At 34.6% G+C, this 21,025-nt stretch overlaps 1 protein-coding gene across 3 annotated transcripts in view; it reads right to left on the bottom strand.

Annotated features, from left to right (window-relative positions):
• Positions 1-18,723, bottom strand: part of LOC149543994 (DNA (cytosine-5)-methyltransferase DRM2-like) — a 169,207-nt gene extending 150,484 nt beyond the window's left edge. For 2 of the 3 annotated variants that reach the window (XM_089798633.1, XM_089798635.1), the window contains exons 1-3: positions 18,542-18,723; positions 18,293-18,337; positions 18,095-18,193 (exon numbers count right to left, since the gene is read on the bottom strand). In XM_089798633.1, coding sequence (XP_089654759.1) covers positions 18,095-18,193; positions 18,293-18,295 — 102 coding nt within the window. In that variant the 5' untranslated portion in view covers positions 18,296-18,337; positions 18,542-18,723. Of the gene's footprint in view, positions 1-18,094; positions 18,194-18,292; positions 18,338-18,391; positions 18,490-18,541 lie in introns of those variants that run through there. The other variant, XM_089798634.1, reaches the window with a different exon arrangement.
• Positions 18,724-21,025: the final 2,302 nt, after the last annotated feature.

The raw sequence follows: 21,025 nt of genomic DNA, 5'->3' as shown, positions 1-21,025 counted from the left end.
GTTGGTTACAATAAGTTAATTGGCCTAGAGAGTGAGTTAAGAGAGCTTACAGACCCATCTTTCAAATTCTACGATTTGGGTGATCTTCATAAAAGACTTAATTCTCAACCCATTCGCCCAATCACTTAGAAACTTAAAGAGCAGATTGGTTGAAACAGTCGGTTTTCCAATAGCGGTTCATGCACCTGAGTTACTTAAGGAATGCATCGAGAGATACAACCCGGAAACGAAGCAGATTTTGTTTCCTAACCAATCTATTCTCATCTCGATCCATAAGGCACTGATGTAGTCCACATTTGGCATTCCCATGAAAGAGCAATATTGTGATGTTGATTTCGGATCTTCCGCGTCTATGTTCAACGAGAAAAAGACCCTCTGACAGGAAGATATGATGAGGACATGGTTCCAAAGTGCCCCCTCAAAGAAGAGCAAAATGTCAAAGACCTTGTTCGGCACGAATTTAAAAAGAGAGATTGTGGATCCTCACACTCCTCAAACTCAAAGGAAAAGAGGAGATTTTGGAGTTCAATGAGCACCATTTCTTCATTGAGCGCAGTTGTGGCTCTCTTACAAACATCAAGAAGGCTAGGGAGAAGCAGGATGCCAAGGATAAGGGGAAAGAACAAGAAAAATCAATGGCCAAGCCACTTCCCCTGTCCAAGTCATCAATTTGGATGATGACACTAACCCCATGGATGGCCAGGAATAGGATGCATTAGCCCTTTCAGTAACTAAGGTCATTGCCTTCCCTGTTGCTTCTTAGAGAAAGCCAACTCCATTAACCCTGAGGAAGCTATTCGATCCTATTGCATTGCAATCCGCTATTAATGTGCTCTCTATAGAGTCATGGCTCGAAGATACCATTGATAGAAAGAAGAGGAGATATGAGGAAGCGGCTCCATCGAAGGACTTGATCACACAAGTCACCTCCTCTCAACCATCCAAGAAGACAAAGAAGCAGAAGACAATCGCTGCACTGGCTACGGATTCAACGACTGGCCATAATGTAGTTGAGATCGCTGAGCCACAAAAAGAAGGCAAATTTCATGAGCTCTCGAAGGATGATTTCCAGACCAAAATGGTAGCTCTTGGCATCCTAGTTCACGACTTCATGGTGAACATGTGGAAGTCTACCAATGAGAAAATCAAAGATAAGCTGGAAGAGCTTAGAGCAGAGAAGGAAATATTGAAAGCCTCAAGCAAAGAATTAGTGGAATACATAAGGTTTGCACTTGGGAGCACTTCGTCGAGTCAATTTGACCCGAATGTAGAGGAGAATAAAAATCTACTCCTAAAGCTAGAATAAGAAAGGCAATTCGGGCAGGTTGGACGAGCATGGGTAGATCAGATCAAGGCTCAAGGTCTCCCACTAGTTGAAAACCTGAGACTAGTGTTGGATGCTCACAAGCTCAAGGAAGCAACTTCAAATCATCAGACAACCATACAGTAGGCAGCAGACAAGCTGACAGAGCAATTGGCCCTCCTACAAGAAGTAATAAACATGAAGACAAATGTGGCCATTGCTCATGGGATCCTTAAGATAGGCAAGGAGTCACTGTTTCACTAAAAACAATCCTTGGAGTTTGTTATAGAAAGCTCCATGAGATCTGTAAATGAGTTCAAGGATGTGCACGACCTAGTGCAAAAGGTCATTGAAAAGTTGTTTCAATATTTGAAGATATTGTACATAGAGTCCTTTGTGTCCACCAATGGCAAGCTTGTGGATATTGAGAGAATGAAATCAAAGTTCTTGGCATTTGTCGATGAAGTCGTTGACCCACTCAACTTCCAAGTGTCAAAGATTCAGGAACTCTCAGCAACGGACGCAATCATAGGGAGAGAAATGGAGAAATTCCAATCAAGGGTGGCCAGAATAGATGAATTAACAAAGATGCACGACTACTAGATGGTCCGAGCCGACAACATCATCATTCCAAATGTTGAAGAGCTGGACAAAGTAACCGAAGCCATGAAAGCTTATAGAGCTAAATCAGTTACTCCTAAGAAGACATGGTGCCTTGATGCTTTTCTAGACATCTGTCAATCTTCCCATTCTCTTTCTTTTTGTATCCATTCATGGCATTTTCCCAATCTCTGTAACGGACAATGATTCAAGTTTGTCCTATTTTTAGTTGATTCTATTCAGAGATACTCTATGAAGCAATCATCCAATGTAACCAGCCATTTTGAGAAGGCCTATAAATGTAACCTTTTATGATGTTAATAAGATCGGCAAAATTTACTTTGGGCAACCCCTTGTAGCTGGGACTACTGTGTGTGACTAACTCCATTTCAAGTTTTGTTGTTCATTTAGTTTTAATATAGCATATGGAATGAATGTGCTAATGTTGAGAATTGAATGAATGTGAATGAACTTGTTTTGTTTCCTTCACTCAATAGATTGTATGTCTTACTCTCTTCAGCATAAGCATCTCTTTTGTTCTCTGCGCTGTATGTTGTAGTTTATGTGTTTAGTATAGTTAGTCACATGAGGAAGTCGGAAACTGGGGTGTGGAGAAGCTGAGAGATAGACACTCCGGGTATTGTGAAAACATCAACTAATTGTGTGGTCCGAGAATTACCTATTTCACCATCTCTTCCTTTCTTCCTGTTGTTGTAGTTGGTTATGCATGTTTCCATTCATTGCATTGTAGGTCAGAATAGATTGCATGTTGTGGGTTAGTCCCCTTTTTAATTGCCTAGGTTGTTTAAAGTGTTGAACAACTTGGTTTTTGCCTCTTCTGCTCTCTGGTTAAGAGCATACCCACAAAACCTAAAAAACAAAATTCATTGCATATCTTGCATTTAAAAGGGAGTTGTACCTTTCAATTAAGGGGTCCTTGATAGATTACTGCATTGACCCATTCTGTTGTTAGCATCTTTTTCCTCCATAGGCCATTGGGCAAGTTAAGAGTCAAGGTATAAACCATAGTAACGAGAATCGCGTGAATCGGCGATTCAACGATAAGATTTAAGGTGGGCGATTTTTTTGGAGTCGAGAATCGCCACACCCAATTTTTTTGGATGAATCGCATGAATCGCCAGTATCGGCGATTCATCAAAAAAATGGCATGAATCGAATGAAAAAATGGGCAAGAAATCGCCTGTGGCCAAAAAAGTATGGAGTTGTAAATTTAAAAAAAAATAAATTGTTTTTTTTACTTTCTTTTTGACCTATTCTCTTTGTTATAACCCTAAAGGGCCTTCTATTTGTTAAGCATGAGTAGAAGAGAGGAAAAGTGAGAGAGAAGAAGAGGCTTGAGCTGGAGCCTTGTTTTTATATTTTGTTTACACTATATAGATATTGATAGTGATACTGAATCATTGATAGACATACGTTTCAAACTTTCATTGATCTTCATCTTAGATTTATACATACATTTATGATTTGATGTCTTATAGATCTTCATGATTTCATCTTACATACATTCTATGATTTGAATCATTATGATCATTTGATTTTTATTTACTTCAGCTAGCCTACAATTTACATTTTAGTACATAATGATAACATAGTTACGTATGTGATGGATTTTATGTTTCATGTTTATGTATGTTAAGTTTTAACTTCTATTTGATGATGTTATAATGTGTTTAAGTTATATTCAATAAAGAGTGCATGAAATAAGTCTTAAATTGTTAAAATCTCTACATTTAAAGGGTTTTTCAAATTTGCCGATTCACCGGCAATTCACCCCCGATTCACGATTCGATTCGGCCATGCTAATTCCGATACAATTCTGATTCTCGTTACTTTGGTGTAAACCAAAAAAATAAAGAAGACAAACTATTAACCAACATTCCTATAATTTTTTCAAAATATATATACGTAAACAGTTGCATCTGTGTTGTTCTTACGTCAACTCCAAAGCCACCAATATTATTGTAGCAATGATACCTTTTGTTAAGTTGAAAATTGTAGTTGCTTATGAATCATTCTTGAAAAAAGAGCAAGTGATTAAGAAAAACCATCCTTTAGTTAATTTCAGTTAGGTCTTTGTTGAAGCCACCTACACTAAGAAGGGAGCTTCTCCTATTGCTGAGAGGAGAGAAAATCTCATGAGACATTGCCTAAAGTAACAATTTTGTAAGTTGTGGTATCAGTGACTTAAAAAAAGTTTACCCATCCCACCAATGGATTCCAAGGAAATTATTCTTAGAGGAATTATTAAATGCGTAAAGTGCAACTTTCTACATATCTTAGAAAGTGTTTCATAATGGATATAATTATTATTGACTGCCAACCAAAATGGTGTATGTTGATGTCAGGAAAGTGGGCATCTTCAATAAGCGGCAACATCCAGATGGGCATGTCGAATTCCACTACATAGAAAGAGGTCAAATTGCATACTAAAAGGAAAATGTTGCATATCATGGAATATCTATAAGAACAAAAAAAGAGGTACTTTATACAAAAGGTGAGCCTAATAGAATAAATGGGTGTTGTGATGATGATGTTGGTGACCATGTTGTTCTTGCTTCACACCAACAAGCTCCTTTTTTGGGAAATAATGAAATATGGAATGTTATGTTTTAAACTTTTAATGTTGCATACTCAAAGGAAGGGAATAGTGCAGGCAATATTCTTGTGTCACTGATGACACAAGTCAGAATTTCGCTTTTAGTTTAAATTATGAATGCGCCAACAATGTGGTTTTTCAAATATACTCGACTTTGCCCAAAATTTACAGTTTCAAAAAATGCAATTCATTTACAAACTGAGTACTATAATAAAATTACACATAATTGTAATGCCAATTCAGAGAGAATCCTAATTTAGGTCTTATCTAATATAAACAATATTAATTAACATCAAGCATTGCTATCAAGAATCTATAATCGTATACGAATAATCTTTATTACAATCAAAGTATCTAGTTCATCCATCTTGAGGTGGCGTACTTGATAAGGGAAGACCAGTACTGTAGCATCTTCTTATTTACAAATCATTTTGCATTGATTATGTTAATGTTTACGGTAGCTACGAGAGAGCTCCTTCATACCAACGATCATTTGTGTAAATCTATAAAAGTATTTTAAGGGTCTCCACACAAGACTTGTTGGGTGGATATTTTGCAACCGACAATTTTGCGTAAAATCTAGTCGCAAAATAGGATGACCAACCACAACGTGTGAGACAAAGTCTCTCCTACCTTAAAGGGAAGACTTCCCCTTCTCACAGTTCCTTGGATCAACTCAAAGTATGCAAGAAATTGAGAGATTTTGTAAGCAGTGTTACCTATATCCTTTCCTCTTAACTTTCAAGAAAGAATCCACTTACTCGTGGAGCAAGTAATGAGCAAGGTGAAATTTCTAACTACATTTCTATCTAAAGCTGAAAACGATGATATCGATAAACCCACACTAACTCAAAGGCTAGTTGAAAGTGTACCGATTTGGTTCTAAGTCCGATCGTAATTCTATATGAATAAGCTTTACTAATAGAGCACAAAGACTTCCAGAAGTAAAGATATCTTAGCTATTTTGTGAATCAAGAAAGAGATATAAACTACAAACAAAGCTTCTAACTATATATCTCCACAATTGCTCCTAGTCAAAGCTCTGGCTCCAATTGCTTCTTAATTCTTTTTACACTCAATTATCACGAACACAAGACTATATGAATCAAAGATAGCGTATGTAAATCACAGACAAAGCTTCTAATTCACAAAAGTAACAATCTCACTCAATCAAATTTAAGTCTCAATTGCTCCTCTATATTCACTTTCCTATAAAAGAATGCTACACAAACAAAGTTCTGCTAGCACAATTTCTCCAGAGCTCTCTTGCATACAAAAAAAAGATGATTTTACAATAAGAGGGCACTCCTTTATATAGGTAAAGGAGTTGAGAAAAAGATGGAGGAAAAAGTGGGAGCAACTCGACCAACTTTGACCAAGTCTAACTAGAAGAGAAATTATTGGGTTACATGCAACTCGCATTACATGTAATTACATCTTTTCATGCAATGCATCCTCTTTGATCTACAAACAAAAATAAAAACAAAATAACAATCTTAAAGATTGTTCTTATATTGGGTTACATGCACCTCGCACTACATGTAATTACATCTTTTCATGCAATGCATCCTCTTTGATCTACAAATAGAAATTAAAACAAAATAACAATCTTAAAGATTGTTCTTTAGTACCTTGAATTTGATGATAACATCACGCTCTGTAGGAAGATTTTTTTTCCATTGTCTTCAATATTGCTTCTATCCTTACTGCATCTTTATATGCTGATTGCACAACCTTGGATTTGCCGTCAGAGAATCTAGCAAATGTTTTGTCGAAGATTTATAAAGAACAAATTTGTTCATCGCATGAGAACCAAAATCTTCAAAATCTAAATCAGCATTGATCCTAATTGTATATTCTGAGCTTGCTCTTTCAACTACAATTAAATTACCATGTTCATCAAGAATCTGACATCCCATTTGTTCTAAATCACATGTGATCCCCATTTCTATCATCTGACAATCTCCAAGAGCTATCTACGACTTTGTAACCTATTTTCTCAATGTTTCTTCTTTATAACCCATAAGCCCTTGATATCTGAAAAACATTTAACATGACAGACAAATGTCACATGAAACCATGGCATCTAAATCAAATTTAACAATCTCATCAATCATTGAGAATCTCTTACAAATCATCTTCTCCTTGCGTCAAAGAGAAAATCAAGCCTTGCTTCATTTTAATCATATCTTTGATACATCTAAGGATTTTTAATGTATCTCTAATAGCTCAAACTCCTTCAAAAATGACTTCTCCTATCCAAGACTTGGCGGCTTCAATCAGCTTTCTTTCCTTGGATGTCTGAGACACAATAATAGCCACTTTGAGAAGATTGTTGCCGAATGACTTGATTCTTCTTTTTCCATAATTTGTGATTGCTTTTTGATACATTAGCTAATGCATCTTGAGCATCTTGCAAGTAACTCAAACATGATTGCTTCCCACTTTCTACCTTAGTGAACTTGTAATTAGAACGAGTAAATTCTTCAACGGGTTTGTCCACCAATGGCTCAGCAACCTCTAAAAATTTGGTTTTCTCCAAATCAACTAAGATCTTTGAAACAATCTTATCTTTCAAAGATCTGGACTTAGTTTTCTTTACAGGAAGCTTATCTCGGGGTACAACCACTTTCCTTCTCTTCATTGTGATCCTGCTCAACCATGCAAGCAAGCTGAAACTTTCATCTATGGAAGCAGGTATAGTGGAGACCATTGGCATTGATCCTGATTGTATCTTTGTTGTAACTGAGCAAGACTCAGTTTGCACAGCTAAATTCATAGGTGCATAGTGAGATGATTCTTTCATGAATAGCTCAAAACTTGTCAGAAATGTATCAAGTTGAGAAACTTGACCCTTTGTAAGAGTCGGAAAATCTTCGAACACATTTCCTAAATGTTCATATTGTTCATTTGTTAAAATGGGAGGAGTTGCTGAAGATATAAGAAGCGCCAATGTATTGACCTCTGAAACCGGAATGGAAGGTGTGAAAACAGTGAAAAATGAATCAACATCATCATCTATCTCATCCAGAAAAGGTGCTTCATGCATGGATGGTGCATGAGTTTGTGCAGGTCTTGGGGGAGATAGATCATAACTTCCCCTTCTTCTTCCTCATCTTCTTCGTCTGATTCTATCTATAATTCCTCCTTTGATTCCTCCTTTGACTCCTGAACTGGTTCAAGGATCTGAGATGATTTAGATCTCTTTCCGCCCTTCAACTTGAATTTAAGAGACTTCTTCACATCAAAAGAAGAAGCTCCATCTTTACTTGTAACTTCCAACTGAGACTTCTTTCCAGGAGGACCAAAACTTCCATAATCCCAAGACATATTTTGAATTTAACCCTTTTTAGGCCTTTAATTTTCAGCCACTAGTTGGTGTTTGCTAAAATGGATTGGAATCTATCTAGGATAGATGTACCTACCTTTTGCTGCCATTGAATGGGAAAAGAGCACCTTTTATCAAAACCTACCTAATGATATTTGGGATCAAGAACATTGCCATCATCTTCGATTTGAAAACCTGAAGGAATCTCAAGCATGTTAAGATCAATGACTTGCTGCAAAGTTAGTCTGCAGTAATCCATCTTCATTATAACCAATTATCTACATGTCAATCCAAATATCCTTGATGCGATGAAGATGTGTAAAATCCCTTGATTTGAGAATTCATTTCTTGGTAATCAAAGTCAAATCTGGCTTTAAATTTTTCAAAGTTATTAGCGGAAGTTCTACTTCCATATTTTTTGTTTTATGCACAAACTTGATCAAATAATTACCAATTACCAAGGGTTTGCCAGAAGAAATACCAAAACCAGGCCTATGCAAAGCATGCTAATCAGATTGAACTTCCATGAGTTTTCTGGCTAATTCCATCAGACTAATCTTATCAGTAACATACCTAGGTAAGGCATACGGCTCACCTTTAAAGTATCCAACCCTCAAGTAAGTAAAAGTTGGAAACTAGATAAAGATACAACCATACTGATTTACCTTTTCCCAAGCTTCATCAAATTCCCTTTTGATGGATAACTCTCTATCAAACAGACACCGTAAATGCCCAAAGAAAGCATCTTGAACTCTTTTGTAATGGAACTTACTATTAGCCAAAATGATCTGATCATAGTAATCCCAAACTAGAGTTTGAAGACAATCTCCTTTAGTTGAGAGTCCAGAGAAAGATCCCATGGCAGCAACAATGTAAACAAGGTAGGAATTCATGTAGAAAGGCATTGAAGTCCCTACATTGAGCAACTATTGACAGAGTGCAATAATATCAGTTCTCCCCAAAAGATATGCTCCTTATTCTGCATGATCTAGAAGATGAATTTGATCCATGGTTCAAAATCGGTGGAATCTTTAAGACCACAAACCCTGCTAAGAAGAATGATAAGATCTTTGTACTCCTGCTTAAAATTAGATCTGTGAACGATCTTTGGCCATCTCAAGAAGTTGTTTCTCTTAGTATCTAACCAATATTGATTCACATACTTCAGATAATCTCCGTTTATCTCATTCCATATTTTCAAAGATGATTCTTTGGTTAGATCTACGCATTTTGCATTATGTGGCACTTTGAAAATTTTCTCGATAACTTCTGGATCAAGACTAATTATAACTTTGTCGTTAGCATCTTTGATTGTCTTTGACTTTGGGCTGAAATGCTTTGCGCATCCAAGAACAAACTCAAGTTCTAAGGCAGCCATGGGAAACGTAGATACCAAGTGAAAATGACTTCTCTTGACACATTTCATATCGTGACCAACAGGAGTTTCTATTCTCCGTAGAAAACCAGTCATGTCCACGTGTCTAATCTTCGTGTCTAACATGTTGTCAAAAAATGGGCATGACATGAGATGGAGTTGCATGAGCCAACTCTTTATCAAACTGGTATTTTATTTTGCCCTTAGATTTAGATGGTGAGAGCATCTCTTGCGCTTGTGTTGCATCATCAGAGGAAATCACCATAAAGGTTGATTCTTGATCAGCAACGAAGGTTCGAGTATGGATTAGATACTATGTAGACCTGATAAGATAATCTCAAGAAAAGACATCATACATATGCACTGCATGAAAATGGAAGGTGGAGTGAAAAATTATGAAAGTCAAAATGGAAAGATATGAATATGTGTGACAGCGGAATGCATGGGAATGCGTGCGAATGAAGATTCCTAGTTTTCAAAAAGTGACTTAGCTTTCAAGATGTTATTGCATGGAAAATGGATTACATGTAATGAGGGATGGGAAGTGAGATAACATGCTGATGCGGATGGAGAATGAGCTTACATGTATGTGCGGATAACGGATAAGATGCGAAGTGTGTAATGACACAAGAAGTGGAATAACATGTATTTGTTCATGGAGGCATAAGTGTATATGGAAAGATGGAAATGGAATGTAGCTTGAGGTGAATGAACTTTATAGTCGTCTTTGTGGAAAGGTGAAGTCAAAGTACATGGGAAAAAATGCACATGACATTTTTGACCTTTTAAAAAGTGACTTTAAGTCAAAAACGGGTTCCAAAGATGCAATTACATGTAAGACTTTTCATGTAATCGTGTCATGTGATCGAATACGGAAAATGAGATGAGTGGAAATGGAAATGGAAAATGAGATTACATGTATGTGCGGATGATGAATGGGATAAAATACATGTAATCGCATTTGACGAATGAGATGCAGAGTGTTGTGGCATGGAAAGATGGAAATGAAATGTGATGATGCTCTTGCATGAAATGGAAATGGAGTGAAGTGAAACATGACCAAGTTCTTGGCAAAGAACTTCCAACTTCTCCAAAAATGAAGAAAAACCGAAAGCAAGCACACAAAACACAAAAACAAACTTCAAAAGAACATACCTTTGGCAAAAGACTCAAACATATCAACAAGCAAACCACTTCAACATGCAATTTCGAATTTGGAGTTTGGGAAAAAAACAAAAACATGAAAATGAACCATTTCATCATTTTTAAAGAAAAAATACACTTTCCATGGCAACAAAATCATCAAGCTAAAATATGCATAAAATCAGCAAGATAAACACAAATTAATTAGCACGAAGGAAAATGTCCACTTACATGACAATTGTGTGTCAAAAATGAAGGAGGGAAAAGCTCCAATACTGAAAAAATCTCCAACAAACTTAGATTTTTTCAAACTTTGCAAGAGAAATTCGCAAGGGGCAGAAAATGAGGCATTTTTTATGCACAATGCCAAAAATGTGCCCTAAACTCTCTCAAACTTCCAAACGTACTTCCAAGTGAATTACATTTGTTGTTTTTCACTTTCAAATGCAATAACGTGACCCTTGGTATATTGAAAATAGATTAACATGCCAAAATGCCTCTTTTCCAAGCAAAAACATGAGCTTAAATGACAAATTTTAGGCCTTTTTTGCCAAAACATGCCCTTGAATGGAGTCAAAAATGACGTTTTTTGCATGAGATCTCAACGTTTAATGTTTGGAAACACTTAGAAAAAGCAAAACGCCCCCTATGGAACGAATTTCATACCATGGAATGGAGAGATTTGCAAATTCCAAGCAAAAATGGGTTCTTGGAGGACACTCACATGAAGTTTTTTCAAAAACGGGTTTTGGAAGATCAAATGCATATGTTTGAGAGCAAAACTCACCTTTTAGAGGTGTTTGCATATATTAAAAATGCAACATGGAGCAAAACGCATCTTTTAGAGGCCATTACATGTTTTAAAAACATGTAATCAGTAATGGGCTCTCCCAAGGCAGAAACACACCTTTTAGGTGCATATGCATGTTTTAAAAACATGTTTTTTGCCCAAAAACGGGTTTGGGAAGTGCAATTACATGTCTTTGGTGCAAAACGCACCTTTTTGGTGTAAAGACATGTTTAAGTTGCATATGCAACTCAAGGCAAAAGGTCGCATTTTTGGTGCATTTGCATATAACACATGTAGTTCATCTTTTTGATGTCATTGCACAGTTTTAGTGAGTTTACATGCAATGGCATCAAAAAGGTCCACTTTTAAGTGATTTTACATGTAATTGCATGAAAAAGGTCCGCTATTAAATGATTTTACACATTTCAGTGACTTTTAAAAACACATATTAATTTAATTTTGATAAAATATAACTTAAGTGGGACATAAATTATATTTACATTATCATATTAACAATATAATATGTGAATATCATTTAATAAGTAATATTTACTAGAGCATTTGATTTAAATATCAAAAATTAAATTGAACTATATAGTTAATATAGTCGCTTAAGTGAAAAATCAAAAAGTAAACTCAACTTACAAATATAAAATAAAGTGCACCATAGTTACTTTAAGTGAAAATTTAAATGATTAAGTAACTTTAAAACATAACATAAAGTGAATTTAAGTTATATTTTTCAAAAAGTGAATGTCCAATTAAAAATATAACATGATATTTTAATTCATGCAATCGCATCAAAAAGTTCCACTTTTTGGGCACTAAACTGGTCATATTTTTTGACTGACAACTCCGATTAAGCCCCAAGTAGATCAAATTGAAGGGGAAACCTAAAGCAATGATTTGAGCAAAACCAAAGAACTAAAAACCAAGAAACACACACTCAAAAACAAAGAAAAGGACAATGAAAGCCTCAAAAATCAAGCATAGGCTCAACAATCAGAAAAAAGAAAAAGACTTGACGAAAGCCTTCCACAAAAGAATTTGCTACATGAATTGGAGTTGATTGACTGATCAGTGTTAAGCAATCAAATAAAAAATTCAACTTAGAGAAATGAGAAACTAGTTTGAAAAAGTTTCATACTGTTACCTGCATTTTGTGGTGACAAAATGTAAGACAACGGGACTAATGCGACATCATGTGTATTTCCAAGAGTCACCAACATGGAACTCAAAGAGGCTCGATTGAGTATTGTTATTCAAGAGTCACCAATGTCGGGCATGAAGAGGCGCGAATAGACCCAATAGTTAGTTATACGTTTGAGAATGGGAAGAGTCTTCCATTTAGAGTCTTCTATTGACATGCGTTGAGACTCTTCAGTTTTTGCATTCTATAATAGTTCAAGCATTTTGGAGGATTTTTTTGGGAATCATATTCATATATTTATGAGTCGTTATCATATTGCTACTGCTGGGACATATTGATAGGTTGTTGTTATACTGTTGTAGTATGCATTTTACTAAGCATGTATTATGGATTCAATTGTAGCATATATTCTGAGCATTTCATTATTGCAAAGATTCATTGTTGATTATTGGTCTGATTGTCTCAAAATATTGAAGTATTGTATTAAATTCATTCCATCATAATAAGGGATTTTATTTTGCGCTGTGGCTGGGTTTTTCCCTTGAGTAGGAAGGTTCTCCTCGGATGGATGTATGAGCCTTATGTTCTTGTATATTTTGTTGAATGCTATTTTGGTTCCTAAATCTTAACATGGTATCAAAGCCAGGTTTAAGGAAACAATTTAATTGGAATAGGAATATTGGGAATTTAAGAAATGTAAGATTTGAGGAAATTGTGGAAAGTTTTTTTTTGTTCTCGATGGATGGGAATTAGAGGAAACTTCGGGCTCAATTTGGGTAGTAGAATTGAGTGATAGAGACATCAATTTTACCCAAGGACCAAAGAGAAATTGCAAAGATGGAAGTACCATCATTGCTGGGAAAGAAAAGAAAAAAAAAAATCTTTTGGATGTACCATATTGAGGCGTGAGCTTCCTAGACAAATCCAAGGCAAAAGGAATTATTTTGTGAGACTCTTAGGATGATCGAAGAGTCACAGCAATTCAAGATTCCTTGTGTGCTGGGGTCTATCTTCAAGAAGATTAGACAATAAAAAGCTAAGGATTTCTTTTATTATACCTTTGAACATTGTTTATGAATTTTATGTAGCTAATTCATGCTATAATATTGAGAATAGTGAATCATGTATATCTTTAGCATTGATCTGCATATTTCTCTTTAAATTAGTTTTGAACTACTACTAATCTCTCCTAAAATGCTTCCAAGAGGGATCGAGAAGCAATGTTATGATGAGAGATTACATGCGAAGTCATGCAGGTTGTAAAAATGTACACGGAAACGCTGTTTGCAGCCATAGGATTGAATTTGTGTCACATAAGTTCATTATAGAGGAAGATCCTATTCAATTTGTCATTTTGATTTGTTTCTTCAAAGAGGAAGAAATGAGATTCAGAGGGAGCTTGTGTGGCAAAGGAAGAGTGTCAAATCCTTTTGCTGAGGATCAACATCTTGTGTAGCGCTATGACTGCTAAAGTTTCTTGCTTGGTCAACATCGGAATCAGATCGATTCTGTTTTAATAATCAAAGCAGTATGCTGCCCCGGCTGTGAGGGAGTTTGTCTCTTCATCACAGGCAACCTTGGATAAGGAGGTCAGAAGGTTGATATCAGATTCAGAGGGAGTCTAATTTAGGAAGCGAAAAGGTTGATATATGTCTCAAAGAGACTCCTATCATCATGAAGATGTTTTTTAATGAGTTCTTCTTCGCAAGGGATCGAGGTGCAATCCCTTGTTAATGAGTTCTTCTCTGCAAAAAGTTCGAGGTCAAATCCCCTTTTAATGAGCTTTTCTCTATGAGAGAAGTTTGAGGTGAAATCCCTTGTTCCACCCTCTGGGAGTAGCCATGGTGGAAGTCATGTGTGAGACTCCATGACTTAGTTTTTTGTTCTTTCACCCTCTAGGAGTAGCCATGGTGAATGTCATGCTGAGATGACAAAATTATGTTGAGAAAATCTGTGATGAGATTTTGTTATTGACATTTTTTAGCTGTAGATCTATTGTGCTCGACAAGTTGATACACACTATGTAATATGAACGATCTCTCTCTTGCTAAGAGAGAGTGGTAATGTTTATGGTAGCTACGAGAGAGCTCCTTCATCTGCAATCATTTGTGTAAATCTGCAGAAGTATTTGAAGGGTCAATGCACACGAGTGATGTGGCATCATGTGTATTTCCAAGAGTCACCAGCATGGAAATCAAAGAGGCTTGAGTATTGTCATTCAAGAGTGACCCTCGTGGAACATGAAGAGGCACGAGCAGACCTGCTAGTTAGCTATACGTTTCAGAATGGGGAAAGTCTTTCATTCAGAGAGTCTTCTATTAATATGCGTTGAGACTCTTCAGTTTTTGCATTCTGTAACAGTTCAAGCATTTGGGGGATGTTGTTTTTTGGGAATCGTATTCATCTATTTATGAGTTATTGTTATCATATTGCTACTGATGGGACTTATCAATAGGTTGTTATACTGATGTAGTATGCATTTTACTAAGCATGTATTGTGGATTCAGCTGTAGCATATATTCTGAGCATTTCATTATTGCAGAGATTCATTGTTGAATATTATTCTGATTATCTCAGAATATTGAAGTATTGTATTGAATTCATTCCATCATAATAAAGGAGATTATTTTGTGGTGTGGCTAGGTTTTTCCATCAAGCAGGAGGCATTTCCCAGGATAAATGTGTCTTCTGTTCTTGTATATTTTGAAGTTTCAGGATTTTGTTGAATGCTATTCTGGTTCCTAAAACTTAACAGATTCCAAACATGGTTGCTGATGCGGATTATGGAAATAATTGCTTATCCTAAATTTCTTGATGGATTGGCCATTTAATCATCTAAGTAAGGCTTAAAAGATTCCTATCCAATTTATGTCAAAATAAATAACTACAATAATACTGGCATGCCAATTATTTTCCTTAATATTCTAGCCTGTTCTTCTTAATTTCTAACGCATGTTTACTTCTGAATTCTTCTCCAATTCAAACCTGATTGATATTTATACTTATTTCTTCTAAATTCATTGATTCCTTGATGCCTTCACAACTGAATTGATCTCCCTATATATCTCGAATGAGAGATGATGAAGGGCACCATTAAGGCATGAGAAGTGACCAGGTGGAGGACTTACAGATGCAGCTTGCTACTGTGTAAGCAGAGTATGATGAGGCTCACCTGTGAGGAGATCAACTACTAGTAGAGAGAGATATTGGACATGCACAATTAGCCAGCATATGTATCTTATTAGGGAAAAGGACAAACAAGAGATACCCTCCAAGTAGAGAGGGACAAACTTGTGGTTAGGCACAGGAGGTAGAGAATGTCACATGATCGACATGATCTCCCTTCATATCTCCAATAGTGGAAGGAAAGGTTACATTTTTTCCTAAAGTTTGTGACCCTTGCAAGATATGCACCTCTTTCAAACCAAGCAATACCCTAATCAGTGCTCCTAATGCTTTTAAATGATAATTTGTCAGCCCTGTTAAATTTATGTATATCTCTTAAACTGGTCAGCTCTCTTATTTGAGACTAGTCAACCTCCCATGCGCATCTTTCAAGTTTAACATGAGAATGGGCTGTTGTTAGAACTTATATTTACTACAAGCTGTGAATTATTTGAAAGGGCAACATTCTGGCAGGATATGATCAGCCCTTCCCAAAATTGATTGTCTGAGAACAATGGAAGGAGTGTTCAAGTTGACTCCAATTAGGAAAAGTTTTGATGTATGCAACTTCTAACTTTACTTTGAGGATCTAATTCATAAATCATCTTCCCTTGCGCTATTTTAATATTATATCAGATCACTAATTTGGACAAAGAAATATTTTAACCTCAAATTCAAAACTGAGTAATCCCAATAATCAAGAGTTGGAAATTTGCAAGGTCCATCATTTGAGATAATTTTTTCCAACAAACATAGTGATGAGTCTCACCAACATTGTTCGGTCTCAACTATTTCTACAAGCTTTACTTTAAGGGATACTAAGAGGTGAATATCATTAGAGATTAACCAGACACATCTTTAAATTTCCTACATGGTTTTGTACCTGCCTGATAAATATTTGAAGCACTTGTATTAGAAATATAACATATAGGTGTTTCTCTTATGCAATGGATGATCCTTTGATTCCCTTTAATCTAGCACCTCAATGAATACCCCTCTTTGCCTAGCAAAAACAAAAGCAGAAGGGACTACCCATCCTTATCAATTGGTCCTTAGTTATCCCCGCTTATTCATGAGTTGTCAGCTGCTACTTTAAATTTGAGACCAAAACCAAACTAAACTTCAAAAAAATTGGAACCTACAACTTTGACCAACAACACCATCAACATGACAAAAACAGGAATGCTAATTTCCTTCCCAGGACCAAATTAAAAATGATAATTTAAGCAACTGTTAAAGAAAGTGCCTAAAAAACTTGAGCACACCTTTAGATGTTTAATCGACAAGTTGCAGCCACCAGATCCCTTTTTTTTAACAATTTCCTACCAAAACATTTAGTTCCCGTAATCCTAAAAATCCCTCTAGATTTTCCCCCAGAACAACTATATTTAGGAGGTTAGTAGACTCTTCCCCTGCAAACGTTCCTATGTTTTCTTAGTAGCTACTAATAAATTAGTTAAGTTCCGTCAATAAGACAAATATGAAAATGAAATCTGTGTGATTACCTGCACACTGTTTTGGTTCTTTCACTTCTGACAGTTCAGGTCTACCTTAAGGCTTATTTTGAATCCACACTATTCCCATCCATTTTTTTTTTAATTTTTTTTTTTTTAGTCCATGTAATATTATCTTTTAATTAGAATAATAGGCATTATTCATCCAGAAGTTATGTCAAACAAAAGGACCTCAAGTAATAAAAATAATGACACTCTTGGTTGTCAACCCCGTCGAGTCACATGCTCTCAACTGGATCTCCTCCTTAAATTGTTCAAGTGCCTAGGGGCTCTAAAGTCAATCAAATGCCAAAGGCTCTAAAGTCTTTACCGCAATTTGCTTAATCTCCTGTCAAGTACCAAGGAGCCTTAGGAATAAGTGGGTGCCTAAAGACCTTTTCCCTCGACTCTCACTGCAATTCTAAGCAACAGTCCAAGTATTGCGAAAAATGGGGTAAGAGCAGAACTTACCTGGGAAAGCCTGATAGTGAAGTTATTGTATTGTCCATAGAGGTGGTCGCAGGCTCAAATCCAGACGCCATAAGTTCAAAGCCAAAGGTGCGTAGGAATGTACACTACATTGAACAACATGAAGGGAAAAAAATCTCCCTAGGTAAACAGCAAAATAGTCTCCCTAGGGAAACGTCAATAGCAAAACAATCTCCCTAGAAAAGTCATATACAAGTTAATTGACTAGAATTTTAAAGTAAAACATACCCTAAAGCAACTTTCTAGGACATGTTCTCAAATGCTAAGGCATATATATATACACACACTCCCCTGCCCCAGTAAACCTAAACCACCTGAGGGAAGACAAACGGAAGCTGACCTTCGAAAGACAAATTATTAATATAAATCAATTCGTCTAGCGGCCAAAATCTTACTCGCCATTAATTGTACATTATTATCACAGGTGGTTCGTCCAATTACATTACCTTCTATAAAATGATTCAGCTGCAAACAGATTCAATGCAGCCAGTTAAATTCATTTGTATGGCTTCTTTTCATGCGCAAATTTCATTGAACAATTGCAATTTCTGCCCGCACTTGTTTACATGAAATATTTTTGCCTGAAGCTATATACACACAAGCATGCTAAAAGAGTAACGTGAAACAGATAATCAATTCACCTCGCTGCGCATGTTACTCGGCCAGTCTCTTTTCTCTGTAATACGGGCCACTGTAGTAAATGCTGCTTCATCACTGTCCTCGCAATCTTCAACGCTTACCTTCAAGAAATGAAAATTAAAAAATGTTTAAAAGATGTAGTAGTGAAAGAAATTTAAGAGATGGATTCATGCGAGCTCAACTACATTAAGATACCTTACCATTGTAATGTGTTGTACTGAATTGTCTTTCCATATAAATCCAAGCTGCAGAAGTGTGAAAATGTTTTACAAAGAATAATTATTCTGTTTTCTACAAACCTTAAATCTCCGAGCTTTTAACAGCTACCCAGACGCATTACGTACAATTACAGACAGACTAATAAGCTCGAAGGATATAAATAAAGAAAACAGATGAGGTGACTAAAAATTTCTGCTAAATATGTCGTACAAGAGGACGTAAATGCACACCAAGTTTCTGCAGTAAATCTTCACTTGTCACGTTTAAATGAATGTATGAAAGGCGAGGCGTCCTGCCAGTACAGAAAAAATACATGATACATACATCCTTTTTTAATGGCATGTCATCTCATGGAAGTCCCTGCCCTGCCCTGCCCTGCCCTGCCCTGCCCAACGATGCACTGACTCTCGCTGTCATTTTCCCACAACTACACTTTTTATGTACTTCATTCAACTTTTTATATTATATTTTTAAAATAAAATAATATTTGGATTTATGTATTCAGTTGGTAAAATTTTGCATTTATTTTTATATATGATTTTTTAATTTCAACAAAATAAAATTTAGTTAATAATTTCTTATTTTTAAAAAATGAGATGTATAAATATATTTTTAGTTGAATGTAATTTTTTCGTTATATGATATAAAATGTAAAAAAAATGAAAAAAAAAAAAGTATTAAATAATGTGTAGTTAGAATGTTGTGCCAATTCCTTGTCCTTTGTGCCATTTATTTGTTTTTCAATTTATGTATTTAAATGAATGATTTATTGTTAGTTGATAAAAACGTCAAAAAAAATTCAAGCATTTTAAGATGAGTTTTTTTAGTTCAAAATATGATATAATATCAAGTTCATAAATTTAATTTAAAAAATTATATTATATTTTATATTTTAAATTGTAAGTATTATTAATGACTATTTTATATTTTTATTATTGAAAAATTACATTCATATATTTATCATATCTTATCTATTGATATATGTTTATATTTTTTATTTTTTTTAAATGAAAAGAATTAAATTCATAAAATAAAACTATTATATCAATTTTTTAAAAAGTTTATGTTAATTTCAACTTAGATTGGAAAGGGATAATTACAATTTTCAGAACAGGAAAACAGAGGAGGATAAGGACATGGATAACAAAGTGGAGAAAGTGAAGAGTAGGGTTCAAACCATGGAGGGCTCTATGTAAAATATTACTAAGCAAAGCTACAACATCCTCAAAGAGGGTAATGAGAACATAAAGGTGCTCATCAACAAAAGTGAAGAACTCAGGGGCAACAAGGAGGATGACCATTCACCTAACAAAGCCAAAGATAGATCTCTTGAGGATGGCTCGAGGAAGAGAACCAGATCCAGCACAAAGAAGAAGGACATCCAAGAACCTAATAAAGATATGTTTGATATGAAAGAGGTGGTTGGAAAAATGTCTGAGCTAGAAATTCAAGCTGCGAAAATACTCAAAGAAATTCCCTGAGCAGCTTTCTTGGCTTTTGGGCCTCTCCTGGATTTTTGTTCTACTCCCCTATTTTTGTCTAGTTTATATCATGTTTCTCTGTGGGGGGCTGTTTCAGTTTGTTGCTTTTAGTTTCTCTGATACTTTAAGCACTTTTTCTATGTTTTACTTTTAGAAGTGTAAGTGTTTTAGGGCCCATTAAAACGTGTTTTCCTTAATCAAAAAACTTCGGAGGCAAGGTCATTTCAGTATTTAAAAAGGAAGTTTTTATTTTTAATTAAAGCTGTCATATAATATTAAAAAATTTATAATTCTTAGACATAATTTAAATGTTAATTTTTCTTTTTGATAAAAATTGTTTTAAAATATTTTGTATTATAAATATTTTGAAAAAATATTATAAAATCTACATGTAATTGAATTCAAAATTTAATTTATTAAATATATGAATCTAATTTTGCCTTTTTGAGATATTATATAGTATTAAATTGAAGTTATAATATTAATAAATTATATAATAGTAAATTCAAATAAGAAATAAAAATATATTATTAACATATCAGCCTAACTTATTATTAACAAAAAAAAATGAATTGATATTTTTTGAGGTGAAGTTAGCCAAAACAAAAATATGATACTAATAAAAGAAAACAACATATTTATTTAAAATGTAATATAGATAATTAATAAGTGTATTCAATTAAACAATAACAAGTTTGATTTTTATTTTTATTTCTCCCAAATCTATTTTAAATATAATTTTTACTTAAAATTCTCCATCTTTTTAAATTTACTTTTTTATTTAAAATGTTTTTAATTTTATAACTGAAGTAGATTTATAAATATAGTCATTTATTTTTATTTATTTTTTGATAGGTAATCGGTCGAAGCCTACATTATTTATTATTCATTTTATTTTTATTATTGTTAAGGTTAATTATTATTATGTCTTAATCTCAAGAAGATTCGAACTCACTCGCAATTTACCATTGCGTTGTAGGCTCTTGCCTAGTCATTTTTAATTTTTAATTATTATTATATCCTTTTATTATTAATGAAAACTAAAACAATAATCTATTAAGATTAAAATATTTTCTGATTATAAAATTAATTAGATTTATACATTTAAAATTATTGTTAATACTTTATAAAAATAATTACATTTTATATCATATATTAAAAAATTTACATTCAAATAAAAATATATTTATACATCTTATTTTGTTTTTAAATATAAAATTATTGGCCAAAATT

Source organism: Cupressus sempervirens, chromosome 8 (genome assembly GCF_028749045.1).
Source record: "Cupressus sempervirens isolate cs-2001-9-10 chromosome 8, ASM2874904v1, whole genome shotgun sequence".
NCBI classification, from domain to species: Eukaryota; Viridiplantae; Streptophyta; class Pinopsida; order Cupressales; family Cupressaceae; genus Cupressus; species Cupressus sempervirens.
Note: the sequence above shows the minus strand (reverse complement) of the source record. Positions and strands in the feature narration are given on the sequence as shown.